General features: G+C 34.8%; 2 protein-coding genes across 2 annotated transcripts; both read right to left on the minus strand.

Annotated features, from left to right (window-relative positions):
* Positions 1–416: 416 nt before the first annotated feature.
* LOC132631500 (pentatricopeptide repeat-containing protein At5g61990, mitochondrial-like) lies at positions 417–3532 on the minus strand. The gene is made up of 3 exons (XM_060347072.1): positions 1195–3532; positions 674–837; positions 417–503 (listed from the first exon to the last, which is right to left on the minus strand). The coding sequence occupies exons 1-3, from the start codon at positions 3530–3532 to the stop codon at positions 417–419; spliced, it is 2589 nt and encodes an 862-aa protein (XP_060203055.1).
* On the minus strand, positions 3533–27508 carry LOC132631501 (pentatricopeptide repeat-containing protein At5g61990, mitochondrial-like). Its single transcript, XM_060347073.1, has 3 exons — positions 27201–27508; positions 26096–26282; positions 3533–4729 (listed from the first exon to the last, which is right to left on the minus strand). Exons 1-3 carry the CDS (start codon positions 27506–27508, stop codon positions 4079–4081), a joined length of 1146 nt encoding a protein of 381 aa, XP_060203056.1. The 3' UTR covers positions 3533–4078.
* Positions 27509–27734: the final 226 nt, after the last annotated feature.

Raw genomic sequence — 27734 nt, forward strand, 5'->3', positions numbered from 1 at the left:
CATAGACCTTTTCTATTTTGTATTTCGTCACCTGTTGGATGAATGGGGTTGGTAAGAGTGAATTGGAGCTTCCCTTTGCAGTAGTGGATAGGGGTGTCAAATTGACAAGTTGAACTAAATTTGGGTGAGTCAAAATAGGTTATGATCCATTGAATGAGTTAATAAATAGGCGGGTTAGTTATTTGGACTGGCATAGCATTATCAAACAATCCATAGAATCTTTCCTATTGAAGTAATTGGTGCTACATCTAGCATCTAACAATGGATTATACCACAAATAAGCATAATTAGCCTTTGACATCTAATAGAACATCATTTTAAGCTCGTACGAGGAAGAATACTTCAGCTAAAGCAAATGTCATCCTTGCATAACTTGTTTCTGGTTAGGTCTTTATATTACCCTTGGGTAAACTATCTCAATCCTCAGTCTCAAGACTCTTAGGGTTTAGTCTAGGCAAAGTGGCGAACCAGGTTCCACAAAGCCCAAATACAGTCCAAACAAACTGTCCAATAAATTGCTCAGTCAACAAGTACATGACATTCTCAACTTACTATGTCTTACTTTTAAACCATACATAACATAGAAAAAACAAATTTCATTAAAAAAATAAACAAACAAAAAAGACTCTGCATTAATAAAAGGGCCAAAATAGCATCCAAGGCGTGGTCTGACCAAAGAGAAAGCACTAAACTCATCCAATTTCAACTCCATGCCTGATTTCTGTAGCACATCCAATTTATAATTTGATGCATTCTCCAGGAAAACAATAAGCACAATGAAACCGAACAGGATGCCAGGATATACAGGAAGTAAGTTTTTTTTTTTTCCATCTTTTCCTGAAATGAGATTCATTTAGTTAATCAAAGCCAGGTTACCTCTACTGCGATCAGGGTGCTTTCAGCTTGATGTGGGTGCTTTGTCATCAAGCATCCATAGATAGAACTGCAGAAAGAACGGAACAATCCAGCATACAGTATTCTTGTTTAGCTAGGCTTTTTTTTTTTTTATTACTTATAAGGCTGATTGCTTTGGAAGGTTACTAACACTTTCCGTATGTCCATCCATTTGACGATGCGTGATTAAGTCATTTGAAGTCATGGAATTGGAGATCCAGGAAAACTTTACCATGGTGTCCAGAACCATAGGTAATATTTCAGAATATCCTGCTTTATTTAATCAATGGGCTAAAGTACTGCACATAGCAAGACTAGGTACAAAACCTTGCTCTCCTATTTCATTGAGTGCTGCCAATAGTGCAGAAGTTTCTCCTTTCTCACACCAAGACCCGGCTAATGTTTCACTTACATGTCCTTTCAAAAGACCTTTATCCAAAAGTTCATTCGAAAGACTGAAAGCTTTATGTGGATTCCCTTCTCTGTAAAGTACATCAACCATCGAGCTGTAGACTACTTCATCAGGCTGAATTCCCCCTGCCACCATCTCCTCAAATAGTGAGAACACCTTCAATTTATCTCCAATTTTGTGATAACCTTGAATGAGTGAAGTGTAAGTCACAATGGTTGGTATCAGTTTCTTAACTTGCATCTTTTGGAAAAGCTCTTCTGCTTTTTTCATCATTCCGTTCTTGCAACAGTAGTCAATTAAAATGGTGTAAGTTACATGATCAGTTGGGATGTGCATATCAGACATATTTGTCACCAACTCCAGTGCTTCACTCAATCTTCCTAACTTGCAGAACCCATCAATCAATGTGTTGAAAGTAAGAGTGCATGCAATTCCCTTCTCTATCAATTCATGGAATAATGGCAATGCCTTCTCTACCTCTCCTGCCTTGCAGCATCCATGAAGAAGAGCATTGTATACAAAGGCATCCGGTTGAACGCCCCGTAAAGGAATTTCATCTGATAGACGAAATGCCTCATTCAGATCACCGGCTTTGTAGTAACCATCAATGATAGTGGAATAAGTCACACCATTTGGTGCCAAACCCTTTCCAGAAATACCATCAAACACTTCTCTGGCTCTCGATAGGTCACCTGACTTACAAAGACCACCTATTAAGCTATTATAAGTCACGATGTTTGGTCTAACCCCCTTTTGACTCATTTCATCAAGAAGTAGAAAAGCCTTTTCCAAATTACCCTGCTTGCAGAAACCAGAAATCAGTGAGGTGTAAGTGAACACATCAGGAACTAGACCCTTACAATAAAGTTCAGATAGAACATCCATGGCATCTGACAACTTCCCATTCTTTGAGAGGGCATTTATAAGAACACCATAAAGCTGAACGTTTGGCAATCGTCCTATTTTAAGCATGCGATTCAGTACTGAAAATGCTTGCGATATATTCCCATGTTTACAGTACCCGTCAATGATAGGCGTAAAAGTGGCATAATTAGGCGCTACACCACGATCTAGCATCTCCCAGAAATACTGTTCTGCAACTTGCATATCCCCTGCCTCTCTATACCAAGAAATAAAAGGCCCAAAAGTATATGAATTCGGTCTCAATCTTCTCTTCTCCATTTCAACCAGACACATTTTTGCTTCATCTACCCTTCCCACCTTGCAGAGCCCACTAATAATTGAATTATAACAGAAGATATCAAGTAATATACCTTTCTGCCACATATCCTGCACAATTTGTTTTGCTTCTTCAAATTTACCATCCTCTACATAGCCTTTTATGATGGGGGTGTAGATGACAGCATTTGGTCTCACACCAGCTGCAATCATTTTCTCCAAAACAAGAATCGCTTGACAGAGATCTCCAGAGTTGCAGTAAGCATTAATCAGCACACCACAAGTATAGGCCGAAGGTACCAAGTTTCTGTCAGTCATCTCAACCAAAAGTTCAGAAACCTTATCCGTGTTATTCTTGCGACCATAGCCCTCAATTAAATAATTGTATGTTTGCACATCAGGGAATATACCCATTTTAATCATGTCACCCTTGATAGTTACTGCTTTATCCATCTGGCCGACTTTGCAGAGCCCATTTATGATAGAATTATAGGTCATTATATTCAAACTCTTTCCACGTGCAACCATTTCATCCTTTATTCTAAATGCCTCCTCCACCTCGCCCTCCTTCATGAATCCATCAATTAACGCAGTATATGCAAAATGATCAGGATTTGGACCTACTTCACACATTTCATCCAATATTCGTTTTGCTTCCCTAGACCTCTTTTTCTTACAGAAGCCATCAATGAGTGTGATACACGTATAGCTATCCGGAACCAATCCCTTTCCTTCCATCGACTTCTTTAGCTCCAATGCTTCATCAACTGCACCTGTCCCACACAAGCCTCTGATAACCACATTATACGTAACCAAATTCGGACTGTACCCCTTCTCTCCCATATCATGAAGAAGTCGTTTGGCATCCTTAACATTGCCAACCTTGCAATAAGTGTATACGGTAAAAACCGGATAAGCGTTAAACCGGTGAGGCGAGGAACCGAAGGGAGAAAGGCACAGGAACGTGCACGGAGACTTCCGTTTTGAACCGGAGGAACGCCTAGACCAAAACCAAGGCAGGGCACCATTTGGTCCGGTTTTCTCCATGGCCGGGTTGGACGCGGCCGTTAGTCCGGATGATTAAGGCCGTTGGTCCGGGAGATCCGTTGCGCGTCTGCCACGCGTCGATAACGTCCTGTCATGCTCAACTGCTAACCGTACGAGTGTCAGATCGTACGGCCAACCTAACCCAACCTAATCCAACTCAGAGCTTTTTCTTTATTATATTACTTTTTATGTTGTATGAAGCCCATGAGGCAACACTATAAATAAGAGGCATTGTCCTCCTTTTAGGGGGTTGGCTCCTTCTTATCAAGCATTCTTGTAAAAGCAAAATATGAATACGAAATCACTCACATACATCAGATTCGTTCCATATTTGTTGTGTTCATTCCATGTATTTCTTAAATCAAACAACACTTATTTGCTATTCCATGTATTTCTTAAATCAAACAACACTTATTTGCTAGTTGATACGCGAGTCTAGAGCAAACCATTGGTCATCAATCGCTCCTTGTAGCATAGTCACATATTTCTTTTCTCCAACACATAAACTCAAGATAAGATCACATATCCTATACCTCACCAACAAAATTAATTGATTATCCAAATTCGGGGTAAACAATAAGCATTGATCGTATTGGTATACGTGTAAACATCAAGAATCATCTCACTCTCCAGCATCCCCTCATAAACCTCCCAAAACAGTTCCATTTTATTACCACTTAACAATTCATTCAACAATGTATTACAATATAACAAACTGAGGTTAAAGCCTTCATTTTTAACACCCAAGAACATAGAAACAGCCTCATTTAACATACCAATTTTCCTATAAGCATCAATTGGCAACTCAAACACAACACCCTTCGATCTAAACTCATTACATTCCTTAGCACATTTAACCAACGAGCTTAAAATATCTGGAAATCTTCTTCTCTGAATCATTTCATTAAACACCTGGTTGGCAGGTCCAAAATTGTTCGAATTGCACAAAGCCAAAGCAAGAATAGAGAAAGAATCAATGTTTTGAGTCAACTGCACTTGCTGATTCGACCAATCAAAGAAATCAAGCAGTCGTTTTGGATTTACAACCAATTTGTTTCGATCAAGAACTGAGTAAACCACATCTGGGTTAAGCTTTTGAGGGATTGTTGATGACTCTAAGAGTAATTTCCAGTTCTTATGTTTGAGAATCGTAGAGATTTCTTCATCAGTGGATTTATTTGGTCCGGGTAATTGGATTTACAACCAATTCGTTTCGATCAAGAACTGAGTAATTATTATATAGGCCACACATTTGACCATCCCTAGTCAAAGCCCAATTAAAAATTTGATTAAGGGTCTGTTTGGAAAGCCACCTGGTAATTGGAGTTGGTGTAATTACGAGGGTAGTAATTACACAATATTGTAATTACAATGACCTATTTGTTTGTTATGATATAATTACAGTGTAATTACAAGCGTGCTGTTTGGTTGGACAAGTGTAGTTATACAGTTTGTTTAATTTAAAAATAAAATTTAATTATCAAAAATTTAAAATTAATATTAAAAAATGTGTGCCTTTATAAATGATATTAAATTAGTTATTTAAAAACACATTGTTTCTTGAAATATATTAATTAATAATCATATATTTGTAACTAATATTGTAAAAAATAATTGATATGCAATTTTCAAATTAATAATATGTTAATTTTATTTAATTATAAAACTTAAAAGCATACTTTTTTTGTGAGAAGATCATGGATGGTATGTTTGACAAAAAAATATATATATTTATAAATATAATGTCATAACATTATTCAAATGTTTGACAAAAAAGTCTATCAACTGTAAGTGAAAAATAAACAACTTGCAATATGAAATAACAAGTCAATAGTACTAAAACAAATAAATTAAAATCGAAAATATAATCTAAATTCAAAATCCAAAAGAATTTTTTTAACATAATACTCTTATCTCAAATTCCAACATTACATAAGTAAGTTCCAACGAGACTTAAGTAAATATAATTCAAAAGAAAGGAAAAATAAAGTCTATAACCTCATTCAAAATGAAATTCTACTTTAATAACGTCACTCATTATATGCCAAGTTTGTTAATGACTCATTCTTTCTAATATTAAGAGGTATAGTTTCAAAAATTAGAATAATAGCATGGTTATGCTAAATTAATAAAATAAAAAATATGAGTAATTACATAACCACAAGAAATAAAGGTTGGGATTGAGAAGAAAGGAAATGAAAGATAAGTAATATAAAAAGGAAAAATATATTTTAAAAAATAAAAATAATTAAAAAGTAAAAAGTAAAAATAATTTAAAATAATATAAATAAAAAATAAATTAAAGAAGAAAAGAAATTGAAATAAAACAAGAAAGAAAGAAACTAAAAAGTAACTCTGGAATTACAGGGTGTAATTACACTCAATTCTCAATCAGCCCGCCCGCCCCCCTCCCCCCCTTGAGAATTGGAGAGTGTAATTACACCCTCTCAATTATAACCAACTCCCACCTAACTGTGTAATTACTTGGTCAAACAAATAGATCAAACTGTGTAATTACACTCATTCCAATTACCTGGGTGGCTTTCCAAACAGTTGTGCTAAAACAGTCTTTACATAAGAGGCCTAGAACTCGGGATATGTTGGGCTGCTTGAAGCCTGAATTAGGCTTAACTTTCCCGTACCCAAAAGCATACTGGATTTGTAATTGTGAATATGGGCTCTTCAAAGTAGAAAGCATATAAACTAAAATGGGCTACTAGAACTTTAAACAGTTCAAAGACCTTTTCTGTTTTGTATTTTGTCTCTTGTTGGATGAATGGGGTTGGTAAGAGTGCATTGGAGCTTCCTTAGTGGATAGGGGTGTCAACTCGGCAAGTTGGATTAAATTTGGGCAAGTTAAAATTGGTTGAGTTAATAAATGGACGTGTTAGGTTACTTGGACTGAAAAGGGCGGATCAAAATGGGCTAAACAATGAATCATCACCCAACTCGTCCAACTCTTACCAAGTTTTAATTTCTTTGTTTCATATAATTTGTTTAATTACTCATAATTTTTCTGTTTATTATGGCTATATATAACATAATAAACAAAAAAAAAGTTTTTATAAGTTTCTCATAAATCAATTTAGGCTACATTTCAACCCAACTTTTTTATATGAGCTGAATCGAACGGGTCAAAATGTGCAAACTAATAAATAGGTGGATCAGTAACCCGTCAAACTTGAACGGACTGAGGAGGTCATGTTTTATGACCTTTTTGTCTTTTGCAAAATGTGTTAAATGTGAGGGCATTATATTTCTGAAACTGTAAGGAAGTGTGGCCCAAATTAAAGGACTATTTTGTAAGTATGCATACTTTGAGACACAGTGAACAAAGTGTTGTTGAGGGGAAGTTCAATGGATATGGTGAATTGTAGTACAAAGCAAACTTCACATGTTATGGTCTTTAGCATCATTATTTATGAATCCTTTTCATTCCTATGATGTTAAACATATAGTCCATCAACTCAACACAATATTCATCTTTTTGGGAAATAAAAAGATTCATCACTTTCCATTTTGAAACCTCTTGAGAGGGGAAAATAAAGAATTCCTAGTGAATTTATTAAAAGAACAAGCATAAGTAAAATACCAGTCCATACTTTCTTACTTATCTTAGATTCACTAATTTTGTGTATTAAGAACCACGTTAAAAAAGGGGGCAAAAGTGCCAGCTAAGTGTGCAAAGTATCCCGCGTTAGTAGGACTACACGAAGGGTTGCACCTCAAGTCAAAAGTTGAATGGCATGGTGTTCTCACCAGTGGTGTCAAGTTGAATCTCATATTCCCCGATTAAATATGTAAAATTTAAAAAATCAATTTGTCAGACGCGTATTCAGCATATAATCACATGGATAGCTGAAGTACTAAATCTAACATTTTTAGACTAATATTTACATATAAAAAATCACTAAAATTTTAATAAATATTAAGTGTGCACCCATGATATAAGTTTAATGGTTCAATTTTAAACCTAAAGGTATCAAATTAAAATGCTAGATCAGCCTCTGAGTGTTGGATCGGGGTGGCAAAGATGGTCTATGAAAGCATGAGCTGGCCAAATTTGGGCAGGTTAATGACCCGTCTATTTATTAACTCAACCCGTTCTGACATCGCTCAATTCTACCCATCTAAAAGTTGGTTGATTTGGGCTAACTGTGTAGTCCAACTTGAACTATGAGAATTGAGAAACCTTGTCAAGCTATTTTTAAAAGGCTTCTCTTTATTTGATATGTTATATATAGTCATAATAAAGGAAAAAGTTTTATTAAGTCATAAAAGTAAATTATAAGAAAATAAATAGAGAAATTAGAACTTGTACGAGTTGTGGGCGTTGGCTATATGACCTACTGTTTAGCCCCATTTTGACCCAATCTATCTCACCCCATGTAATATTTGAGTGGATTAAAGAGCCATTGATTTTTAATTCATCTCATTTTAATATGTACAAATTCAGTTCAACCCGCTCATTTTGACACCCCTAAATTACTGAAAAACCTTGATAAAAATCACGAGTCCCCCTTACTACTACAAGTTTTCAAGACTGAAATAATTGGGCTGGATGCACCTGAAACCTGATGCATTATGTCATTATTATTGCCTCTCCTGTATTTTCATAAATTCATCCCAATATTTTTTTTAGATGATATATATTTATTTTTTTGGCTCATACAAAAGCCATGTTCTGATTTCTTAAATTGGGAATAACTTTTATGATACGAAGGAAGAGCAAATAATTCCTGGTTGGAGCTTATGAAAGTTTCTACAACTGTTCTTTAGCTCATTTTAGGCCAAACCTTGACTAACCATTCTGTGAATATAAGAAAAAGTTAAAAAAAAAAAAAAATATATATATATATATAAGAAAAAGTTTTTGATAAGATCAAAAAATGTTATGGACAGGATCCAATAGTACTCAGGCCCACTAACCATATTGTCCCCATTACCCAACACCTTATTTGATAAGCCGATGAAATAGCGTTTAGTGACGTTTTTGGTCATTGACACTTATGCCCTTATATGTGCTGGTCTTTAATTTTTACCCTCGTAACAAATAACTTTTTGCAGGTCATAACTGACCCAACTTTATATTTTAAAATTATAATATCCCACAAGTTATGTGTCGTATGGTTAAAGAACTTAGAGAAAAGGTGCAAATATACCCTTCAACTTTGTGATTTAGAGCAGATATATCCGTCGTTAAAAAAGTGGTGTTTATATACCCCTGGCGTTATAAAATAGTGCAAATATATCTTTTTTGCTGACAGAATTTTTTGTAAAAATCATTTAGCTTATTTTTAATTAAAAAAATGTCATGCGGCTTTAAAAAAAAAAAAATCTACCTATTTTTTTTAGTAGACATATTTTTCCAAAGCCACATGGTAATTTTTGTTACCTGGTGGGTCGGGTCAAGCTCGTTTAGAAAAATGGGTAGACTTATATTTTAAAGTCACAGAGATATTTTTTTAATCGAACCAAACACGACGCACCGGGAAAAAAAATTACCATGTGGCTTTAGAAAAAAATGTCGACTAAAAAAATGAGCAGACTCTTTTTTAAAAGCTACGTGGCATTTTTTTTAATTAAAAAAATAAGCTAAATGATTTTTTTTTAATTCCGTCAACGAAAAGGGTCGGGTCTGGTTTATTTAAAAAAATGGGTAGACTTATTTTTTTTAAGGGAAAACGGTCAAATATACCCCTCTACTTTAGTTTAATAGTTAAATATACCCTCCGTTAGTCAAAGTAGATAAATATACCCTTTCCGTTAGTTAAAGTAGATAAATATACTTCTTCCGTTAAGAAAGTACACAAATATACCCCTCAGTCGACAGAATCCCAAATTCCACCATTAATTACCCGATTTAGTTCTAAAAAACCCATGCCCGCCTTTCCCTGACCCGCAAATTAAATTGTTTCCACCCAGATATACCCACCACCACTATAACCGGCCCAACACAACCACCACCACCATTTCCACCACCACAACCATTAAATTCTTCATAATCATCCTTAACCACAATCCCAATTTTTTTATGCCTAAAACTTCAAGAGATTGTTGACTTTTAGTTTTTAATTTTAGATTGGAGTACCGTTATTTAGAAAGGAGGCTTGTGGCAGGGATTTTCTAGCCTTTTTGAGCCTAAAGCTTTCATTTTTATTGATTTTAATGTTGGTAGCTACCTGGATATGTGATACAGTGATACTTGAAGAAATTTATCTCAGTTTGCTTCAAGCCAAAGCTCTCTGTTGGATACCTAAGTATTTTATAAAGTGTGAAATATTATAATAATCATGTTTGACTGATGACAATCATGCCTTTTCTGGTATTTTGCATATGATATTTAATACTGTATTAAGGATTTAATGTATTTACTGAGATGAAATGGTCTTTTTTGTTTTGTTCAGTGATGTAGGAGAACATGGTTAAGGATGGTTATGAAGAATTTATTGGTTGTGGTGGTGGTTGTGTCTGGTCGGTTGTAGTGGTAATGGGTATATTTGGGTAGAAAGAATTTAATTTGCAGGTCGGGGTCGAGGCAGGCATGGTTTTTTTAAGTTAAATCGGGTAATTAATGGTGGAATTGGGGATTCTGTCGACCGAGGGGTATATTTGTATACTTTCTTAACAGAAGGGGTATATTTATCTATTTTGACTAACGGAAAGGGTATATTTATCTACTTTGACTAACAGAGGGTATATCTAACTATTAAACTAAAGTAGAGGGGTATATTTGACCCTTTTCCTTTTTTTAAAGTCACAGAGATTTTTTTTAAACGAACTAGACATGACACACCAGACAAAAAATTACCATGTGGCTTTAGAAAAATATGTCTACCAAAAAAATGAGTAGACTTTTTTTTTTAAAGCCACTTAGCATTTTTTTTTAATTTTAAAAATTAGCTAAATGATTTTTTTTTAATTCCGTCAACGAAAGGGGTATATTTGCTCCATTTGTGTAACAACAGGGGTATACTTACATCATTTTGTAACGTCGGGATTATATATACACTATTTTTTGAACGAGCGATATATCTGTTCTAAATCACAAAGTTGAAGGGTATATTTGCACCTTTGCCCAAGAACTTATATACCACTAGGCATAAATTTGATTGCTCGAGGGCAAAAATTAAAGACCATTCCATTTGAAGGGAAATTCGTGCAATTCTTCACCATTTTTGACCAGAATAATGACGTTACAAATTGTTGTGAATTTTCAGTTTTGGGAATTGAAACTCCATGCAATTGGCCATTTTTCAATTATATATGCTTTCAATCATAAATGTTAAAAAGTGATTATTTGTGAGTTTTATCCAATTAACACTGTTATTTGTTGGGTCAGATAAACTCTTATCACTATTTAATATACTGGTTCATGGAATGAATTAGGGAAAAAAATTCTAGAATGTGCCTTAATCGTCGTGGTCCAATGTTTTAAAAACCACCATGTTATACATGGAGCACGTTTTTCTGCTTATTTTTTTCGATTTGGGTACCATTTTTTTGTTGGTACAAACCATTTTGGCCTTTTACCACTTTGAGTGTTTTAGTTTTTGAGGAGATTAAAAAATTTATTGACTTCTATGTCCTAATATGTTTCTACATATCTCCTATTGTCAAAAATATCCCAAATAGTGGATATCCAAAATATCCCAAAATATCCCAAAATATCTCAAAATATCTCATGTCCTGTTTCTCTATAAATAGGATGCACAAATGCAATGTTGAAAGTGCAGAAGTAATATAATCTGATATCTCTCTACATATTCTCTCTACATATTTCTTCTGTGTATTTACTTCATAGTTTTTATTTTATAACACGTTATCAGCACGAGACTCTGTCATCTCGAGCAAATACTTCAAAACCTCGAAGGTATTGATTTCTTCGTTTTCCTTTACTAATGACAAATCTTACTAAATGTGAATTTGTAGCCTTAGATATATCCGGTAATAGATATATGTCTTGGATTCTTGATGCCGAGATTCACCTTAATGCGATGGGTCTGGAAGACACCATCAAAGATAAAAATGAGGCATCAAACCAAAACCGTGCTAAGGCAATGATATTCCTCCGCCGTCATCTTGATGAGAATTTGAAAATGGAATATCTCACGGTTAAAGATCCTCTTACGCTGTGGAATGATCTGAAAGATAGATATGATCACCTGAAGATGGTCATACTTCCACAAGCACGTTTTGATTGGCTCCATTTAAGGTTCCAAGACTTTAAATCTGTTAAGGCATATAATTCTGCAATGTTTAAAATTATTTCTCAATTGAAATTATGTGGTGAAAATATTACTGATGATGATATGCTGGAGAAAACATTCTCCACTTTTCCTGCCTCGAGTATGCTCCTGCAGCAGCAATACCGAGAGATGAAGTTCAAGAAATATGCTGAACTAATCTCACATCTTTTAGTGGTTGAACAACATAATGAATTACTGATGAAAAATCATGAAAGCCGACCCACTGGTACTGCCCCATTCCCTGAAGTGAATGAGGCAAATTTTCGCCATTCTAAGCGTGGAAGAGGTCGTGGCCCCAGTCGTGGTCATGGTCGTGGTCGAGGAAGGAATTTTAATAATGATTCTCGTTATGCACCATATAATACCCTTCACCACCAGCAGTGTAAAAGGAAGGATGAAAAGCATGATGTTGTGCAAAAGAAAAATTCAGAAAATAATTGCTTTCGATGTGGAGGAAAAGGGCACTGGGCACGTACCTGTCGTACGCCAAAGCACCTTGTTGATCTATATCAAGCCTCCCTCAAAAGGGCAGAAAATGATGCCGAAGCAAATTTTATTTCTGAAGATAATGTTGAGCCTATGCATTTAGATGTGGCAGATTTCTTTGAAATCCCTGAAGGAAAAATAGATCATCTGATCGGTGATGGATCTGTATTAACTTAGATATTTCATACATGTCATTTGTATTAGCTAATGTGGTTATGTTTCCATATATAAGTAATAAAGTGTGTGTAATACTTTGTCTAATCAAAATATCTACTTCGATGTTTACTTTGCCTATTTTTTCGTTTTGAAGAATATATGGAAAATCCTCAAATATTATTTGGATCAATGACAAATCATGAAGATATTTGTGTGATTGATAGTGGAACAACGCATGCTATATTCAAAGATGAAAAATACTTTTCTCACTTGCGTAGAAAAAGGGGAAATATTAATACAATTTCTGGCAATTCGAAATTAATTGAAGGCTCCGGAAGAGCTACTATATTTCTACCTAAGGGGACGAAACTTGTTATAGAAGATGCACTATTCTCTTCTAGATCCCCAAGAAACTTGTTGAGTTTCAAAGATATCCGCCGTAATGGGTATCACGTTGAGACATTAAATGAAACAAATGATGAATATCTTATCATTACAAAGAATGTCTCCGACCAGAAATGTGTTTTGGAGAAATTACCAACTTTGTCTTCTGGCCTGTACTATGCAGAAATTAGTACAATGGAAGCACACTCAATCGTAAACCAGAAGTTTAACGATTCAGGAACTTTTGTGCTTTGGCATGACCGAATGGGTCATCCTGGATCAATAATGATGAGACGAATTATTGAAAATTCAAAAGGGCATCCACTTAAGAACCTGGAGATTCTTGAAAGTAGTGAGTTTTCATGTGTCGCTTGTCATCAGGGCAAATTGATAACCAGGCCATCACCAATGAAAGTTGACATTGAATCCCCTGCTTTTCTAGATCGTATACATGGGGATATATGTGGACCTATTCACCCATCTTGTGGGTCATTCAGATATTTTATGGTTCTAATAGATGCGTCTTCGAGATGGTCTCATGTGTGCCTCATATCGTCTCGCAACCTGGCGTTTGCGAAATTATTGGCACAAATAATACGCTTAAGGGCACACTTCCCAGATTATCCTATAAAGGCTATACGTCTTGATAATGCTGGAGAATTTACATCCCAAGCTTTTGATGATTATTGTTTATCAGTTGGGATAAAGGTTGAACATCCTGTAGCACATGTTCATACCCAAAATGGCCTTGCTGAGTCATTTATTAAGCGTGTGCAATTGATAGCAAGACCATTACTTATGAAAACACGGTTGCCTACAACCGTCTGGGGTCATGCTATTTTACATGCAGCATCTCTTGTTCGTCTTAGACCGACTCATTATAATAAATACTCCCCGTCACAATTAGTGTTTGGTCATGAACCAAATATTGCTCATCTCCGAATCTTTGGTTGTGCTGTATATGTGCCTGTAGCACCACCACAACGCACTAAGATGGGCCCCCAAAGAAGGTTAGGAATATATGTTGGGTTTGAATCACCCTCCATTATTCGCTATCTTGAGCCATTGACGGGAGATTTATTCACTGCCCGATTTGCAGATTGTCGATTTGATGAAACAAATTTTCCACAATTAGGGGGAGAGAGAAAAGAAATCAAAAGAGAAATTGCGTGGAGAGTTCCATCACTATCTCATTTTGATCCACGTACCCCTATATGTGAGCAGGAGATCCAGAAGATCATCCACTTACAGAAAATAGCAAATCAAATGCCAGACGGATTTTCTGATTTGAAAAGAATAACTAAGTCGCATATCCCTGCAGAGAATGTGCCTATTCGAATTGATGTTCCAAAGGGACAATCTACTAGTGTCATAGCCTCTGAATCTCATCCACGCCTGAAGCGTGGTAGGCCATTGGGCTCCAAGGATAAAAATCCAAGAAAAAGAAATACAAACAATGATCAGAATGACACTATGAAAGGATCTCATGAAGAGATTCAAGATCTGATTAATTCTGATATTCCTGAAGAAATCAGCAAACCCGAGACTTCAGTGAGTGAAGAACTATATCGTTCGAAAATTGTGGTGAATAGTGTTTTTGCATATAATGTTGCACTAAATATTATAAAGGGCAGTGAGGATCAGGAACCTCAATCTGTCGGAGAATGTCGCCGAAGATATGATTGGCCAAAATGGCAAGAAGCAATTCAATCAGAATTGAATTCACTTGCTAAACGTGAGGTTTTTGGACCTGTAGTCCAAACGCCTAATGGTGTAAAACCAGTTGGTCACAAATGGGTCTTTGTACGGAAAATAAATGAGAGAAATGAAATTGTGCGATACAAAGCACGCCTTGTTGCACAAGGATTCTCTCAAAGACCCGGCGTCGACTATGAAGAAACATATTCACCAGTTATGGATGCAATAACATTTCGATACCTCATGGGTTTAGCTGTCTATGAAACCCTTGAAATACATCTTATGGATGTGGTTACAGCTTATCTTTATGGTTCACTTGATAATGAAATTTATATGAAAATTCCTGAAGGAAATAAAATGCCTGAAGCATTTGGTTTAAAGTCTCGGGAAATGTATTCAATCAGATTACAAAGATCATTATATGGTTTAAAACAATCAGGGCGTATGTGGTATAATCGCCTAAGTGAATACTTGATAAATGAAGGATATATAAATGATGCCATTTGTCCATGTGTTTTTATTAAGAAAACAAAATCAGGGTTCATTATACTTGCTGTTTATGTTGATGACATAAACCTCATTGGAACTCCAGAAGAGCTCCAAAAGGCGATTGAATATTTGAAGAAAGAATTTGAGATGAAAGATCTCGGAAAGACAAAACTCTGTCTTGGTCTGCAAATTGAACATTTCGCAAAAGGGATCTTTATCCATCAATCTGCCTATACTGAGAAAGTTTTAAATCGGTTTTACATGGACAATTCGCATCCTTTAAGTACTCCTATGGTTGTTCGCTCACTTGAAGTGAGCAAAGATCCGTTCCGACCTCAGGAAGAAAACGAAGAGCTACTTGGTCCTGAAGTACCATATCTTAGTGCAATAGGTGCACTTATGTATCTTGCTAATGCTACAAGACCTGACATAGCATTTTCTGTTAATTTGCTAGCAAGATATAGCTCTTCTCCTACACGGAGGCATTGGAACGGGATTAAGCATATATTGCGATATCTGAAGGGAACTAGCGATATGGGTCTGTTTTATACTAACAAAGGTAGTACAGATCTTGTTGGTTATGCAGATGCAGGTTATTTATCTGATCCACATAAAGCTCGATCTCAAACGGGCTATCTGTTTACATGCGGAGGTACTGCTATATCATGGCGATCGACCAAGCAGTCCATTGTTGCTACTTCTTCAAATCATGCTGAGATAATCGCTATTCATGAAGCAAGTAGAGAATGTGTGTGGTTGAGATCAGTAATACATTTCATCAGAGAAAGATGTGGCTTGAAGTGTGATACAAAAATACCCACAGTATTATATGAAGATAATGCTGCATGCATAGCTCAGTTAAAAGGAGGTTTCATAAAAGGAGATAGAACAAAGCACATTTCACCAAAGTTATTTTTCACACATGATCTCCAGAAGAATGGTGATATTGATGTGCAACAAATCCGTTCAAGTGACAATCCTGCAGATTTGTTCACTAAATCTTTGCCAACTTCAACTCTTGAGAAGATGATATTCAAGATTGGAATGCGAAGACTCCGACATCTGAATCTTGGTCTTCGTCAGGGGGAGTGAAATACGTGTTGTACTCTTTTTCCCTTAACCAAGTTTTGTCCCATTGGGTTTTCTTGGTAAGGTTTTTAATGAGGCAACTCTCAAAGCGTATTATTAGATATGCGCACTCTTTTTCCTTCATTAGGACTTTTTCCCACAGGGTTTTTTCTAATAAGGTTTTAACGAGACACATCATCTATTAATGGATATCCAAGGGGGAGTGTCAAAAATATCCCAAATAGTGGATATCCAAAATATCCCAAAATATCCCAAAATATCTCAAAATATCTCATGTCCTGTTTCTCTATAAATAGGATGCACAAATGCAATGTTGAAAGTGCAGAAGTAATATAATCTGATATCTCTCTACATATTTCTTCTGTGTATTTACTTCATAGTTTTTATTTTATAACACCTATTTGTTTGTATCTCTCTTGTTGCGATTTTTCAGTTCAATAATTACAACAACCTGCTTTTAGACAAATTTTATTTTTGATGAGAATCCTAGGGGGTTGATTGAAAAATTTACTAGGATACATCTAATTGATTTATAAAGTGTTCATATTTAAAGGACAAAGCTTAGGTTGCTAATTATGATTTAGACGATTAGACGTTGGCACTATACCTAGTTACCTACTAAGACCTTAATTATGTAAGATATAAAGGTAGGACGGTGGGGCTAATATTTTTCAATTCAAATAATAAAAACCTTTATTCAAACAAAAGCTCCCCATGTTCCATTGTTCATAACATGTCCTAGTTGACACAACAACATAGCTAATCGAAGCTTTCCTTTACCTGTTCCACAAGTACTTATTATTTTTCAAATAACGATGGTGTCCAAATCAATTGGTACGTATCTCGATTAATTTGTCACACACATGCTATACACATGCTATCAGAGGTGGATTAAGAAGTTTTAGCTGTCGGGATTGAGATAAGATTCTTTATACATATTAAGTACATTTTTTTTTTAAATAAACACATAACCTAAATCAAAGTTACAGGGTATGCTGAAGCCATAACTTCAACGGTAGATTCGCACTTGCTTGCTATCTTATACCACCGTTGATGACTAATAATCGTGTTTATCAAAATTTAAACAGATAAAAATATACCATATAGTATCTTTTTGCCGCTTATCTTTTACATGGTCAAAAAACTTAGGTGCGCTTGGTATGGAGGAAATATTTTCTCTCAATTTTCAAAAATAAGAAAATAAGTTTCTTTACGATGAGAAAAATGACTTTCTTAATTGAAATAGGAAATATAAATTCCACAAACAGCATTCCACTTTTCCCCACCTTCCACACACCCCACCCCCATAGTCCCAACTCTAACCACCCTCACTCCTCTTCCCTTACTCCGGCATTATATTATATGTCTAGATTACATATAAATGATTTTAGGATTATTTTTCATGCTTACTTACCGTACACCAAAAACTAAAGTAAAACTATCACTTATTTTTCAAGAACACATTTTTCGTAGAAAATATTTTGCTTCTTACTAAACACACCCTCCTTACTAAAAATAAAACAAAAGTATATTCTAAGAATCAATCTTAATATATGACTAAATTATACTAGTAAGCCTTGTTTAACCACAAAATTAATTACTAATAAATATTTGGTAATAGTCGGTGAAACATGAGCATATGAAGAAGTCATGGTTGGCCATATTAGAAGCCGATTAATCACTAATAATTGGACACATAAACATGGTCCCCTTTTCAGAAAAAAAGAAAAACATTTAATTTCAAATAGTCTGTTGCATTTGGAATATTTTTTATTTTATTTGTATTAAAACTTATCTTCCCCAAATGATGGAGGAGTTTGGCGCATGTGTGCCGAATGCCTTGGTGTTTTAGTCGTCCTTTTAGATTAAAGTCTTAACTAATACTATGACAGCTTCAATTTCTAAAAAATTGAAGGTCCATGTATTTAAATTATAATAAAAAGTACCCAATTCCGCCATGATTTATTGGTCTTCTATCTCAGCCACCTACTTAGAACACTTCACTCATTATAATAGAAAGAAAGGAAAATAGCAAAGAATAACCCGCAAGGGTGGCTCAGTTGGTTGAGCATGGGATTTTCATAATGGAGGTCTCAAGTTCGAAACCCCCTGCCTACGATAGCAGGAGATTTGCCTTATGGGTCGAGCTCATCGCACCGAGCTTGCTTAGTGTGGGTTACCTTTCCTGTATGGTTTGCGAGCTATTGCACAGGAGCTGGGTTTACCCTATGCGCTAGCTCGACCGGGCTTGCTTAGTGCGGGTTACCTCTCCTGTGTGGTTTGCGAGCTATTGCACAGGAGCTGGGTTTACCCTGTGCGCACCAGAAAGGTAGCGGCTGCGGGTTCTCATGTCATAAAATTAAAAAAAAAAAAAAAAAAAAAAAAAAAAAAAGGCAAAGCATAGTATACAGGGACAAATTTATTCTTGGGTTATGCTTAGCGCATGAGTACGTTTGCGTGCTTATATTATTATCAATATGATATTGGATCATTTATAGGATTAGTATACCTTTCTTATTTATTGTAAACTGGTTATTTGTCAATACTGATTTTGCTTACAATGTGTTTAAAAGCCCTCGGCCAAATAAATATTTCATAGAGAGATGACGACAAATTTTTTTATTAATAACTATCCGCATAGATCCTTAGAAACAACACATTGAATTTGATAATTCCTCATCTTTTTTCTCTACTAATTATGGAGAGATTGAATACCACTAATCGAAATATCGTAAAAGTCACTCGGTGTATATATACACGTTTGGATTGAACTTCCAATTTCTCATTTTGAATTTGCGCTATCACCAAATTAAAGTGATATAGCCAGCACATTTTTTTGATTGAGTGCTTTATTTTACTAGTACAAGTATGTAAAAAGTCATCTGATTCATAATGAAAACTATCTGATAATTAAACCAAAAAATAAATAAATCCAAAGCTCCGAACAATACACGAAACTAAGATTTTCACTAAGGAGATTTAAAATACAAAGAAATGTAAACACATGAAGGAGCTAAGGGAATTTAATATCTACTATCAGGGGCGGAGCCAAGTGGTGGCCAGGATGTTCACTGGAACTCCCTTCGGCGAAAAATTAACATGTATACACAAGGTTAAAAAAAAAAATTATGTATAAATAGTAGATGTTGAACCCCCTTGGCTTTCTCATTTTTTACTCTTTTATATTTTTGAACCCCCTTAGTGAAAATAATGGCTCCGCCATGGTTTGCTATATAAACATAAAAAGCAATATTAACCCTATATATACAACATAATCAAAATTAACCCATTGTGCCCCCTAACTTCGCCTTTAATCTTGAGGTTAAGGATTATAAAAGATAACTCAGGAAATAAATATATTAAAAATCATTCACCTAATTAAGTTAGTTCTGTACGTATGTGCTAATATAATTACAACCAATTAATTATGAGAATTGTGTTGCAAGGATTTCAACTCGTTGAAATGCTATTACTTACCATTTTCTCGATGACCATAGAATTTTGAACATCTGGTGAAAACTCAACCATCATAGATACATAATAAAAAGGAATTAAGTCAGAGGAGCATTAAGAAAAATGGCCTCTAATCAAGCAATAAAAAAGTGGGAAATTGACTAAGCACACGTGTTAATGTTTATCTATGTTTTCTTTAATTAGAGTATTGAATCCATATCTTGTTTACTGAGTATTTAGAGATAATATTTAAAATTAAACATGGCTTCTACTGGTGGACTGTCTTGTCCAGATAAAGAGAAAATAGTGTACCAATGATATCATACTATTAATTGTGGAAGCAGCTTGAAAAGAAATTAATTTTAAAAAATTTAATAAAAAGAGTATATCAATTAATTAATCAAATGGATTTCCATTTTGTTGGACAAATTTGGCCAATGGAAGAAGGTCAAAGACTATGACTTTAAATTGATATAATATAATCAAGAGCCCACATTTAAGAATTTTTTAATCTATGATTGGCTTTTCTTGCATGCGAAAGTTACTCATTTAAATTGTCACTTCTTGCCTTCTAATTGGAGGGAATTTCGGTTTTTAGGACATTTGACATGTCTTATTCTATGTTTTCTTTAATACAATATAAGGACGGTCAAAGGTGTCACAACATATATTTCTTGTCGTGTAAGTCAATAATGATATACTTTGACAAGCAAAAGGATACCTTGTAACATATGCATAAGGAGAATATTGATCGGTTAAAATAATAATAAACTAAATAGGTTTGAGCTATGTGAGGGCTCCGATCTCACCTAGGACTAACTTGATGATAACATCAAAATAATAATGGTCGCGCAAATTTATTCGATGATAATATTCAAGACTTGAATTTAATTGATCACACATCCTCAATCACAACTAACGCGTTAAAATATATATGTAAATTTTTCAAATGACAAATGCAACTGAAAGATTTTAGATAAAATGTTTAACATGTTTATTTCCAAAATTCTAAACAAAATATTATTAATCACAAAACTTTGATCTTAACCAATACGCTAAGGTTTGTAATTTTTCTAAATTAATGGTGAATTCAACATATAGACTTTCAAGCAAATCAGTATGTAGCCCTAAATTCTTTTGAACGGGACGAACCCTTCTAACTTTAATTTATAAATTAAAACCATCATTAACTAATCCATGATTAGGATTAGAGGTGTTGATGATAATTAATCTTATAAAGTTAGTCCTATAAAGTATAAACCATGATCATTGGTTTTAATTTTTTTTTTTTATTTTTTTTATTTCTTGTTTTTTAAAGATTGGGAATGATAGGGAAATCTTATTTTGTTTTATACACATTATACATCATTCTTTGTGTGCCCCTATCCCCATCAACCCTAATCTTTTGCTGGAACCTAAGCCTATTACTTATTAAATTAAGCATGCTTGCTGTTGCACTAATTATTCTGCTAGCGTTATCTCTAACACCAGTTGTCATCGCTTAAACCACCAATTAAAAGATTACCTAAATGGTGCTTTTTAACGAGAAAGCTACCGGTTGTCTTAGGTGAATAATATAATTTCTCAATATCATTATATTCAAATACTAATAAGCTATAGATCATTGGTGTTCACATAAATTTTTCATCTTGTCTTGTTTTATTAGTTCTCTAATTTTTCCTTGTCTTTCTTAATTATTTCCTAACTTTAACTTGGAATAAGTAATTTGAAGTTGAAAATCTGATGATTTTGACTTATAATCCAAATGAAATGATGGTTTTCGAGATAACTAAAACTTTTAAAATACTCATTTTTTATAACTTTTACCTCAAAACACTATTTTTTTTCAATTTCAACTAAATACTGTCCAAACGCATAGTACTATATATTACTTAGAACTTATGATCTTAAACATGTCATTAAAAATAAAATGAAAATTTAAAAATTTTAAAAATTATAAATATAAAATAATATTATTCTTTTTCAGCCACATAAATGAAAAGAGTGTCACAAAAATAAATTGTGTTAGTACACAATATAAAGGGAAGCAGAATATTAAAAAAAATGGACCTCGGATAGATCTCAACCTGAAACTAATTCATAAAGCGAGGATTGACCAAGAAGATATAATGATTAATGAGACCAATGTCTATATCGTACCCGATTTTGGAATTCTCAACAATGAAAATTTGTTTATACAGTTATGGCAATCCTCATCTCTTTAGCTAGTTTTTTGGATTGAGTTAGAACAAAGTTTATCTTTATTATGGTATCAATTTCAGGCGCACCCAATTTTTGCCCCCCTCATTAATGTTGAGCTCTTATATAATATTGTTCACACTCCAGTTGGTAGGCTCGGCATAAGATGAAAGTATGCAATAAATTATCGCACAGTGGTACGTGGATGAAAATTTAATTGCATACTTAATTACTTTACTTTACTTTACTGTACTACTATTAATAAGGGAGAAAGAGAGGAGCTACCCATCACAGTGAAGTTACAGAAAACCCTTCTGTGTCCCTTTTTGTATCCTGCTTTCTATTGTTGGGCCAGGAAGACTGGAAGAGTATTTCGTCATTATGGTCTTAAAGAAGCATTTCTATTGCATGACACAATACCTTATTATAGCTCCCTTGAAAATATTTTACCTCGTTGACTATTCTATCCTTTGCTTATGTCATGACCACCTTGGCTCCACAAGCACTTCACTTGGACTCCATTTGCCCATTGTTTTACTTCGTTCTTTGATATCATTTACAAATATTTGTATTTTTCTCTCTACAAAAGTTTGTATATCTCCGTAATATCTCTGTGTGGTACATCATTTTATGAATTTTACTACCTTTATTTATGTGATTTAAAAAAAGGAACAATAAAAGGCAATTTCCAATATGTAATATTTTAAAAATCCTTACATAAGTGTTAAGTTTCACAGAAATTGATGCATTAATTTGTTACTTAAGAATATCAAATAACTAAAATTTACTAATGAAAACTCATGATGGTTAAATTATAAATTAAGGATTATAGGATTTCTCATGAAATTCTTTTATCATTCAATGCAATCACATATTTAATTAAAAAAAAAAAGTTTCATGTGATATGACTTTGTAATAAAAAATCAAAGAAAAAAAAGTTCTCCGTTAAGAGTTTAATAAAACAATATTACTTTAATTTGTTCATGTTGGGCCCGGAAACGCCCGGTGTATACTTACTAGTTCTTCTATAGACTCAAATCCTGATACCGAAAGATATAAAATTCTTCTATACATTCAAATCCTGATACCGACAAGTTTAATTTGTCATTTTCATTTAAAATATTACTCCCTCCGTTTTAAAAAGATTGTCTTACTTTTCTTATTAGTTTGTCCCAAAAAGATTGAACATTTCTATATTAGAAACAATTTAACTTTATGAGATGATTTACAACCATACAAATATCTAACGCTTGTTTTTTATCACACATTTCAAAAGTCTTCCTTTATTTCTTAAATTTCGTGTCAAGTCAATCTAAGACAATCTTTTGGGATGGAAAGAGTAGTAGCTTGTTAGCATTTCGCGGAGTTCTTTACAATTTGCACCCCTAACATGTTATATTTCTTTATAATTTACATCTTATCCTGTTTTTTTAAAATAATTTGCACCCTAATCTCCTTAGATTTACACTCTAATCTCCTCGTAGTTTCAAGAGACGCGCAAAGACACCACAAACTTTTCTATAGAGAGATGGGATAGCGAGAGATGTGACACTACATTATGATAAAGTAGAAATTAAAAAGAGCAGCGCAACAAATGATTTTTCATTTTCGTTGTAGAACAGACTACAGAGTACTCAGTTATCTTTCATTTAGCTTATCCGAATCTTACTTTTATCAATATTATTATGGACAATTAAATTTATTTTTGTCGGTCATCTAGAATACCAAGTCCATTATCGGTATTGAGTTCGTCTACTCATCAAAAGTTTTTAGTTTTACTCAACTTCTCTAATTTAATATTATTTATAAAAGTTACAACCATACCTTTTTTGAAAAAAATAATGATAAAATTAAAAACATAGCTGAACTATCATATTTGTTTTGGGAGTTTCACACCCAAATATTTGAATAATCACCATCTATATTAAAACACACGTCCTCGAAGCTGATGATATCAATTATCATTTATTTTCTTTTACTACTTAAACAATCACCTGAGTGTGCTTTAATACATAGTCGGTAATAATTCAGGTAAGAAAAGGGAAACCAACTAATAATTGGAGTATGACTCTAGCAAAAAAAATGATAGTTCACATAAGTTTTTGACAATTAACTCTTGAAATAAACAAACTTATATACAAGAAGCTTATATACTCTTTTCTTTTCAAGTAAACAAACTTATACTACAAGAAATTAACCATAGGAATATCAGACACAAGCCATTGTCTCAACATATTGGTGATTGTCATGCCATTCAAACACCGAAACATCTTCCCACATGACTGGTATCTTTCCATTTTCTACACTTGTATAAGGCATAATTCTCAATTTTTGAGCTAGCTTTTACATTGAATTAGATTCAATATCGATTTTTCTAAATAAAAAGGAAATACTACTCCATTATAATGGATCACATGATGTCATTGTCACTTCCCAAAATACTCGCTAGTCGTGATTGGCACCCAGTAAACACCACCCGGCAGGCGAACCATATATCATACTCTTAATCATTTACAAAAGCACTAAAAGAAAATAAATGCAGGTCCAACAACGTTATTAATGATAAAAATGCGAAATAGTCGCCAACCAAATCCCTAATTAATTTATAAAAACCAACCAACGCTAAGATAAAAAGAATCTCTAGCCCACGTCCCACGCTAAGACCATGGAGCATCTAACAGAGTTACATGAGTTTGAGTGTCGGGCATGTAAACCCAAAATAAAAGAAATAACTAGATAAAGCTGAAATGGCTGCCTCCACGAACAATGCGGTGGCTCACCTCAGCAACAGAATCCACTCACGAAGTCTTCAATTACCAGCCTCGTTCTCAACGACAGTATCTGCATGGACATGCAGGTAAGGAGTGAGTTATACATAAATATAACCCAGTAAGATCCTTGACCCGCCACTTCAAATACCCCTGGAACAAGTGTTGGAAATACAAACACACAACTGGCACAAAAATATTATGCATATGAATATATCATTATATAATAGCAACCAAGGTCCAAACCACTGTTTATCAAATATATTATATATCTCAACACAATTTACACTACGAACAATCATAAGTGGCAGTTAAAGAATTAGTCAACGCTATGAATCCACGGCAACATACACAATGTGCCAAATATGTCAGGAAGCATACACAATGCTAAGGGTAGTATACACAATGCCCCAATATCATCAAGAAGCATACACAATGCTAAGGGAAGCATACACAATGCCCCTATATAATCAAGAAGCATACACAATGCTAAGGGAAGCATACACAATGCCCCAATATCATGGCTCACAGCTATATCACATCACAAAATAATTTATAAAGAGAGTTTTGGATTATTTGAAAATAAAGTTTATGCGGTTGGCCTTAAGGACCACCGATTCTGCCAAGCACACGCTCGCCCCAATACATGGACCAGGCAGACAAAACATATTTTTAAAACGGGTTTTGAAAAGCAACTACCCAAAGCTTAAAGTCTCACTTATCTCAAATTCACAATTCAAGCACGCTTCCCAATAAATCAAAACTGTGTTCTCAAGTCTCCGGATTGCCTCAAACTACACAAAAACGGATTTAGAATGGTCAAAACTCTTAGGGTAAACCACTTCTATATTTTTAGAGGCTTAAACGGTTAAAGTCAAATTTTAAAGGACGAAAACGCTCTCTGATCAATATGTTCAAAACCCGACAAGACATCGATTTTCGGGAAGGCCTTAACGAGAGGATTCCAATGATATATAGAAGTTTAAAATCCGACACTATTTGCCCTTCCAAATCAATGATTTAGGTTGAAGAACCCTAGGGCTGAACTTTCTCAATTCCTCAAAATATCCCCATGGTTTCATCATAAAAATTTACCCATAATTATGTAATAAACTTAAATAAAGGACTAGAGTAATTACCTTGATGATTTGGGGTGAAAGTTCTTATTTTTCTCCTCTCCTTTCTTCTTTTTTTCTCCCTTTTTTTTTTCCCTGCTGGTTTTCTCTCCCTCTGTTTGCTCGTTTTTTTTTTTTTTTTTTGGTTCCTTCAGATTGTAGTGTTTCACGTTAGCCATCAGACTTTTTAAATATTTTTTTTTCTTTTCCTTTTCCTTTTTGGGCTTGGCTACATTCCTTCTTTTATATTTTTTTCCTATTTATTTCCTTCTTTTATTTAAATTACCAAATAAGCCTTAAAAATATATATGGGTTATTACATTCTCCACCACTTAAGATGAAGTTCGTCCTCGAACGGGTCTAATTCATACCTGTCGCGTCAAATAAATGAGGATATTTATCTCGGATATCCGTCTCGGACTCCCAAGTAACCTCCCCGGTTGGGTGATTACGCCATAACACTTTGACTAAAGCTACCTTCTTCGACCTCAATTGTCGTACTTGCCCATCAAGAATAGATATGGGACCCTCCTCATAAGTCAAATTCTCAGCGAGCTCCAAATTCTCTGGCTGAATCTTATGGCTATCATCACCAACATATCGTCTTAGCATAGACACGTGAAATACAGGATGAACAGCAGACAATCTCGGAAGTAAAGCAAGTCTATATGCCACCAACCCAATTCGATCCAAAATCTCATAAGGACCAATGTACCTAGGGCTTAACTTACCTTTTCGACCGAATCTCATAACTCCTTTCATAGGGGATACTTTTAGAAAGACTTTTTCCCCCTTCATGAACTCCATATCACGTACTTTCTTATCTGCATAGGACTTTTGTCTGCTTTGTGCTGTCCGAAGTCGTTCTCGTATCAATGCAACTTTTTCCAAGGCTTGCTGAACCAGATATGGACCTAGTAGTTGTGCTTCGCCCGGTTCGAACCATCCAACTGGTGAACGACACCTGCGACCATATAGAGCCTCAAACGGCGCCAATTGTATACTCGATTGGTAGCTGTTATTATAAGCAAACTCTGCCAAAGGCAACTGATCGTCCCAATGACCACCAAAATCAATCGCGCAAGCTTTAAGCATGTCCTCTAAAATCTGAATAACTCGCTCAGACTTTCCATCAGTTTGTGGATGAAAAGTTGTACTCAACTCGACCTGTGAACCAAACGACTTCTTAAAAGACTTCCAAAACTCAGCAGTAAATTGTGCACCTCGATCAGATATTATAGAAATAGGCACACCATGAAGTCGTACTATCTCACGGAGGTAAATATTTGCTAACTGCTCTGCGGTATGAGTAACCCGAACTGGTATAAACTGAGCGGATTTAGTGAGTCTATCCACAATCACCCAGACTGAGTCATGTTTCTTGAAAGTATTCGGCAAACCAACTACGAAATCCATCGTAATCCTTTCCCACTTCCACTCTGGGATAATCAAGTTTTGCATTACTCCGCCGGGTTTTTGATGTTCATATTTGACCTGCTGACAATTTAAGCAACTTGTCACATGTTTCAAAATATCAGCCTTCATACCTTTCCACCAATATAATCCACGCAAGTCTTGGTACATCTTCGTAGCACCTGGGTGGATGGAGTATCGCGAGCTATGAGCCTCTTCAAGAATTAGTTGCTTCACATTACCCACCATAGGAATACCATGACAACGTAACACGCCTTCGCCATCAATAGAGAATGAATTAACGCCCCCATTTTGCACTCGATCTCGCAGACTAGCAAGACGGGGATATTCAGATTGGCAAGCCTTGACCTGCCCCACTAAGGACGATTGTGCCACCATAACTGCAAGTAACCTGCCCTGTACTGTATGATCAATCCGAACTCCGCGGTTGGCTAATGCCTGAATATCCTTAGCCATAGGTCGTTCTTCAGAAGTAAATCGGGCCAAGCTGCCCATAGACTTTCTACTCAAGGCGTCTGCCACCACATTCGCCGTACCAGGATGATACAAAATAGTAAGATCATAATCTTTAAGTAACTCTAACCACCGTCGTTGTCTCAAATTCAGATCTCTTTGCTTGAATATGCATTGCAAACTCTTATGATCGGTATAGATTTCACACGGCTCACCATACAGATAGTGA

The sequence above is a fragment of the Lycium barbarum genome, chromosome 3 (genome assembly GCF_019175385.1).
Source record: "Lycium barbarum isolate Lr01 chromosome 3, ASM1917538v2, whole genome shotgun sequence".
NCBI lineage: Eukaryota > Viridiplantae > Streptophyta > Magnoliopsida > Solanales > Solanaceae > Lycium > Lycium barbarum.